This window comes from Astatotilapia calliptera, chromosome 7 (assembly GCF_964374335.1).
Source record: "Astatotilapia calliptera chromosome 7, fAstCal68.1, whole genome shotgun sequence".
NCBI lineage: Eukaryota > Metazoa > Chordata > Actinopteri > Cichliformes > Cichlidae > Astatotilapia > Astatotilapia calliptera.
In genome coordinates this window covers 15473812-15480823 of record NC_137428.1, presented here as the reverse complement: position 1 = coordinate 15480823, position 7012 = coordinate 15473812, and the positions used below count along the sequence as shown (strand labels likewise).

Sequence of the window (7012 nt, the reverse complement as noted above, 5' to 3'; positions counted from 1 at the left end):
AGTTATTTATTTGTAAAAAAAAAAAAAAAAAGAAGATGTTTGGAATCATGTCTGATTTTCGTTCCACTTCTCACGTGTACACCACTTTGTGTTGGTCTTTCACGTGGAATTCTAATAAAATTGATTCATGTTTGTGGCTGTAATGTGACAAAATGTGGCAAAGTTCAAGGGGGCCGAATACTTTTGCAACCCACTGTATGTTCTTGGTTTGCTTCTTGTTAGCAAATGGCTTCCCTAAATTGGATCAGCCCACTCTCGTTGGTTAGAAAGACTGGTTACAGCAGTTAAAGAAACCATGGACATTTTAGCAAAGGTTAGCTATAGTATCAGCCTCTGGTGCGTTTCTAATAAAAGACGAGCTCAGATAGAAACACCCACCCCGAAACAATGTCACTGGCATAAAATTTGCATACTGATGTGACACACACTGTTGGAAAGTATGGTATAGCGTGCCATCCAAGAGCTGTGACATACCACTGTGGAACTGACATATGCCACCGTGCAGTGACTGACATGCTGCTAGCAGCTTTTCAATCTTGAGGCTTTTTTTTAAGACCATTAATTTTACTGAAAACCACTTTAGTCTTTTTAAATTTAAATCAACTTTTCTGGCTTCCAGCAACATACGAGCCCTCCCACCGTCTCAGGCCTTTGCTGTCTCTTTCTATAACACATCTTTTAGGTGATGGAGGAAGTCTCTCTGTCACAATGTGCTCGCTATTCCTTCCAGGAGAGGATTGATGTGTCTCCCATCTCTGTGACTGACAGACTACATAAACAGCTAAATGTGTTCCTCAGAGCTGTCTGGCAGAAACCTGCACCCCACCCTCCACCCCCCTCCTGCACAGGCAGAGGCTGTACTCACACTGATGTCCTGGGGGCCTGTGAGGGACGACGAGGCCGGGGGCTGGCACTGTTCTTAAACGCCTACACCAACCATGTAGATACACAGTGTGCAAGCTGCTATTCTGAGCGCTGCATATAATTTGGCGTTACGTCCTCATGGCATTAACTTGTAATCTTAATTAATTCATGAGCATTTGGACACATTTTGTAAGCATGTGTGATGTTTCCAGCGATATATCACACAGCAAGTGTGTAATCGCCGCTTTGTGATGCCCAGAAGGGAGAAAAAAGGGATGAAGCCAAATTATGAAATGCAGTTATACACCTAATTTTATTCTATATTAACTCATTTCCTGAGAGGAACAGAGTGAAACGATGCACTTCTTACACTCATTTCTCCTCCATTTTTACACTTCTTCAATTTGTGTTTGCTCAAATCCTGTAGGTGAAGGAGCAGGACGCTGCTTCCATCTGCTGGTAACAGTTATGTACATTCGTCCAGAAAAGTAATGCAGGACTTCCACTGTAATGAGAACACAAGCCGTCTTTTATCCTGCAGTCATCTGATATTGATATGTGATATTGTGATGTCTAAGCATGCAAATTCAGAGAGCATCTTCACCAAACTGCACGCTACAAATAGAGAAAAGAAATACACCGGAGATGTCTCCAGGGAATATTAATGAGTGGTGGATGTAAACACATAACTACATAATGGGGGAATCCAGTTTACAGCTGGATATTGCACAATGAACCTGTTAATGTACATGTAGCTGGACTGTGGATTAGAACGGCCAGAAAACCAAGCCATGTTCACAAATGTCACCAGGAAAAGTCAGACAGGCTAGGTATGACAAAAAAAATTCTTAAAAAAGAAAACTCATTTAATACTGGCTGTCTACACCTTAAAAGTTGTCCTTCTGTAACACTGCACTGCCTCCCAGCACAGAGGCTGTTATTAGATTAGGCTGGAAGTCCTGGTCTGACTCCTTGCATGTATGAATTTCCAGTAAAGGCTGGATCTTCTCCAGCGTGCACGATGGCATGACAACAACCATGGACGGTATAAAAGATGGACTGCACTGTGACGTCACTAATTACTTAATTACTTAATTAATTACTTAATTACAAGTTCTGACTCTTAGAATGACCATAATTGACTAAGTAAAATGGATGTTTATTAAACTTATCAGTAAAGCGCTTACTGAGGTCAGAACAGTCGGGTGTTTTCTACAGGACTGGAAGACTTTGTTCAACCGTAGGTGTTCCCCTCTAGTGGCTGGGAGGTGCTTTGCTTTGGCTTCAGTTTTCCAGACCTGCAAACTGCTGAAAGTCAGCTTGTTAAATGGCAGCAATTTATCCTTTTTGCTGACTGTCCTCCATCAAGCGCCTCACACAATTACAGCAGAACTGTGCTTTGACAGTTTGTGCTTTGACCCTGAGGTACACCACTCTGTGAAAGGCCAGCATACTCCTGGTCCCTCACCTGACCTTGTGTACCTGCTGGTTCGGTCTTTGCCTGAGAACCAGCTCTGATCATCAGATCACAAATGGCCTCTTTTAATGTATATGCTGATAATTCGTTTTCAAATGCTGGATTAAATGTTTCTATATATGATTCTGTTTTTACCTGTTCTTCTAAATTTGAGAATCACCAGTTTAATCACGTGACTGAATGATGTGGCTGTGGCTCAGGTGGAGTAGGTCCTCAACTAATTAGAAGGTTGATGGTTCAACCCTCTGCTGGTCCAGTCTGCATGCCAAGTTATCCTTGGCAAGACACTAAACCCTGAGTAACTTCCAGTGCCTTCACTGGGGTGTCAATGTGAGATAGAAAGTGCTAAGGTGAAGGAAAAATGTACTTTTATCAATGAATCAGGCTTAAAGCTCCATATAAGAACCAGATCATCAATCATTTGATCATCTGGACATGACGAAAAGGCCTAAGAATTCATTTCTGAGTTTCCCAAGATGAAAACACAGCAGAACACACAGGGCAGTAAATGCATCTTTTTTTTCCTGATTTTATTTTGCACACTTTTTACTGTACAATCAATTTCAGACTTTTTTCTTATCTTTACAAAGTAAAAAAAAACTGAATCTGTTTCAAAAAATAAACTGTTGATTTTTAATATGTAGTTTAAATATTTTTGCATAAAGGAATACACATTAAAATGAGAACTCCAGTACAGTCTAGCTTTCTACTGATCAATATTATACAGTGTAACACACTTGTTCCTTCACACGTTTCATAATACTTTTATTGACACATGGAGATATAGAGATATATATATATATATATATATATATATATATATATATATATATATATATATATATATATATATATATATATATATATATTTATTTATTTATTTATTTATGAGTGGGACACATGAGGAGACACATGTCATGCTGTGTTTAGACGACGACCTGTAGAATTTCGACAGTGTTTGTGAGTTTGTGTTGGGGACAGTCTGACTTATTACGGCCTCCTTTCTCTGCTGCGCTCGTTTTGTCGCCGTGTTCGGGCTGGCCGCTCTGTTGGTGGCCAAATTCAAAGCTGATCCTGAGCTCTCCCACGTGACAGCGAGGGAGAACGTCTGGGATCCAGTCAATCACAAACGGGCAGGCCTCCTTCTGATCTGCTGCTCCTGCTCGAGAAACAGCAGTGTAAACATGGCTGTGCAGGCTGACTTCAGGTGTAAAAGAAGAAAAACTAAAGAAAGAAAGAAAAGTTACTCACCGACTTTGAGGAAGGTGCGGAGCTCCATTGGTCGTATCGCCTGCGGCCGATCTGACTTGCATCCTTCTAGTGATTCCAACTCAGGCGGAGGCTCGGGGCAGCGAAAATGTGAGTACGAACCGTCTGCGTTTTTCACAAAACTCTGAGTGACCTCCAGCGGCAGCTGTTGGGCAAGACAAGAAGAAAGAGGTACGAAGTTGTAAGAAGAGGTCTGGGGTCTGCCAAAAAAACCACTAATGAAGATCTTTCATGAAAGAAATGCTGTGTGATTTTTTTTATTTATAGATGCGAGCGTTTACCTCAGGAGTGTCAAAGATGCGTTTGACCTGCATCAGATTGGTGATGTGCCAGGTGTACTTGGAGTAAGAGGTCTGAGGAAGTCCATCGTTTCTCACAAATGCTGACATTCACACAAATAAGACAGAGACAGAGAGAGAGAGACGTATCACATAAGTATGAATTTTTGGGCTTGTTTAGCTGGAAGTACCCAGATTCACAGGAGACATTCACAGTTACTGCAAAGGGTTACAAGAGGAGTAACGAGGCGATGAAGGCAGACTTACTACATTTCATTTTTTGAGTATTTTCTTTTCTCTTTAATGATTTGTGAGATGATAAAAATGACCTCCATTGGCTTGAAACTTAAAACCATTTGCAAGGTTTTTGCGTGGCTGTGTTACGATGGTTCATGAGTCACTAGTTTAATATCTGCCATTGTGCTGTAATTTGTAAGATTATCAAGTACTTTCTGGGTGACGAACCAGAACGTCGCTGACATAGTTTGCATCACAATTCACAGGTTACTGCCTGTAAAATGATCATTATGATCTTAAGCACAATTTGAGCAAAGACCCGTTACATGATAATTGTGTGCACCTAAATTCAGACATCACTCTGTTCTGAAGTAGCGAATATTGTGACTTGTGAGCACACGGACACCTCAACCTGGGATAAGCTCATTGGTTCTTTTCCAGGATGAGCTACATGATGAGCTCAGCTGTGTGGTTTTGATTTCTGTCTTACTTAAAGCCTAATATGTTCCCACCTGTTGTGAAGTTAGGCAGTCTCCTCTTCTTGGATCCGAGCGACAGACGCTGCTGCAGAGCGTTGAAGAACTCCTGAGGAATGTGGTAGACCAGAGGCTCTGGCTTCCCTGATGGGGAAAAAAAGAAACTGTTTTTTTTCTGTGCGCAGTGAGAAATTTAAAGCCTGTCATGTTGCAGAAACATGTACTGTGATCAAGTTCCATACCATAGTACCATATCACCCCAGACTGCAAGCTTACTTGCAGTCTGGGGTGATATGCAAGTAATCACCCCAGACTGATTACTTTCTACCTTTAAATCTACCTTAGGAGATTTAAAGGTAGAATGGGAAAGCCTCCCCCATTCTACTTCTTCTCTCTGTTAAAAGGAAGTTCTTCCTCCCTACTGTCGCCAAATGCTTGCTCATTAGGGAGTCATCTGATTGTTGGGGTTTTCTCTCTCTCTTACTGTAGGGCAGTGGTTCTTAACCTGGGTTCGATCGAACCCTAGGGGTTCGGTGAGTCGATCTCAGGGGTTCGGCAGAGCCTCCGCCGTGACATGCACGGCTCATTTTGTACACCAGTAAAAAACATATCTATTTTATTTTATTTTTCACTAAAGAGGGGTTCAGTGACTGCACATATGAAACTGGTGGGGTTCGGCAGCTCCAACAAGGTTAAGAACCACTGCTGTAGGGTCTTTACCCAAAGTGCCTTTAATTGACTGTTGTTGTGACTTGGCGCTATATAACTAATAGTGAATTAAACTGTCGATGTAAACACAGTCGATGTAGAGAGTTTGTATGTTTTCACTGAATAAATTAAATAAAATGGGGACCACTGAATGGCTACCCTGAGGTACCCCTGAGCAAGGTACCGTCCCTACACACTGGATTGGCTGTCCACTGCTTCAATAGAGTGAATGGGCGAAATGCAAAGAGTAATTTCCCTACGGGGATAAATAAAGTATACATTATTATTATTAAATTACATAAAAATTAATTAAATCGTTTAATTTTGTTTTACAGCTCTGCAATAAGCAACTAGAAACTGCTATTTTCATCAAAAGCAGAATAATATTTGTGTTTTGTTACTACAACTGTGTGCTCCCCAGTTCCTCAATTTAAAATGTGTTAACAGCGTGTTTGCGCTGCCCCCTGGTGGTTAAATACAGCAAGTACAGCATATTTAACAATTAAACGAGTGAACCGTTCCAAATAAAGGTTCTTTGCGTCATTAATTTTTAATAATCTGTTATGTTGTTCATGTTGATAACTTGGAAATACATTTTTGTTGTTGTGATTTGCTTCTTACTGATTTATGGTTTCACTGGATGTAAAGTAACTAAAACATTTATGAATTATGATCAAAAATGTGACAGAGCAACATGGAAGACCCGGCGCAATTATTGGTCAAAAAAGTGAAAGGAGGGTGAAAGTGTTTATTAAGTGTTGGCTAAAGTTTCGTATAATGAGATACTATCTCTGTATCTGACTTTATCTCATTGTATATCTGCATAGTGACAATAAAGACATTCTATTCTACAAGGAAATGAATAAGAAGTCTCTGTGAGACAAAAACTCAGGCTTCAGTCTGCTCCAAACACTATGTTTCAAGAACTTTTTTCTACTCGTGGCTCGGTATGATGTCAAACATGAGGATATTTTCTATGTAAAAGTCTCCATTGTACCACCGGAGACAGGTGACACTACTCTCAAAGACGCAAGATTTCATGGCCTAATTTGTTGAAAATACTTTCGTTTTAGTGCTTGAATCGTTGTTTCAACTTTACCATCACACTGGTAGTGCATGGCCAGGTGGATCCTCTCTGTGATACTCGCCAGCCACTGATGAAAGCCCATCGTCACCGTATGCTCATCCACGGCCTGAGTGCTCCCTGAGACATACAAATATTTAGTCTTCAAATCAGATTAAAAAAGAATCCAGACATTTTCCTGAACTAAATGTTAGAATATGCTACAACTGTTATAGTATCTTCTGTGTTCTTTTTGAACAGTGGATCGGGGTAAGTGCTGCAAGATTAGATAGATGAAATGACAACCACAGAGAGAGACGTCTGAGGAGATTTAAGGTTCTTTAACAGACACACACAAGAGAGGTGGAAAGGCTCCAGTGGTGAGACAAGGCAAGGAGGTAGCACCTGGAGCCTTCGGCCCACCAGCACCAGGGGCTTTCCTGTGACCAGCTTTCCTTGGGCAAGAGGCCGACACTCCCTCCTTCCCCACCCCAGAGAGAGAAGCCACTGAGAGGGCTTCACAGAGGCAGCAGGAAATGACAGAGAAAGATAAGACAGGAAGAGAAGTGAGGACAACAGCAGATTTAGAGCAACATCGATGAGCACAATGATTTGTGCTCAGTTTTTCAGAAAGAATTAC

The 7012-nt window shown here is 41.1% G+C and overlaps 1 protein-coding gene across 3 annotated transcripts in view; it reads right to left on the bottom strand.

Moving 5' to 3' along the window:
* Positions 1 to 2845: 2845 nt before the first annotated feature.
* c7h2orf42 (chromosome 7 C2orf42 homolog) overlaps positions 2846 to 7012 on the bottom strand; it is a 6643-nt gene continuing 2476 nt past the window's right edge. Inside the window, exons 3-8 of one of the 3 annotated variants that reach the window (XM_026173167.2) lie at positions 6778 to 7012; positions 6409 to 6513; positions 4638 to 4745; positions 3892 to 3992; positions 3593 to 3755; positions 2846 to 3500 (exon numbers count right to left, since the gene is read on the bottom strand). The exon at positions 6778 to 7012 is cut by the window's right edge and continues 131 nt beyond it. In XM_026173167.2, coding sequence (XP_026028952.1) covers positions 3268 to 3500; positions 3593 to 3755; positions 3892 to 3992; positions 4638 to 4745; positions 6409 to 6513; positions 6778 to 7012 — 945 coding nt within the window. In that variant the 3' untranslated portion in view covers positions 2846 to 3267. The remainder of the gene's footprint in view (positions 3501 to 3592; positions 3756 to 3891; positions 3993 to 4637; positions 4746 to 6408; positions 6514 to 6777) is intronic. The other 2 variants (XM_026173168.2, XM_026173169.2) reach the window with 2 other exon arrangements.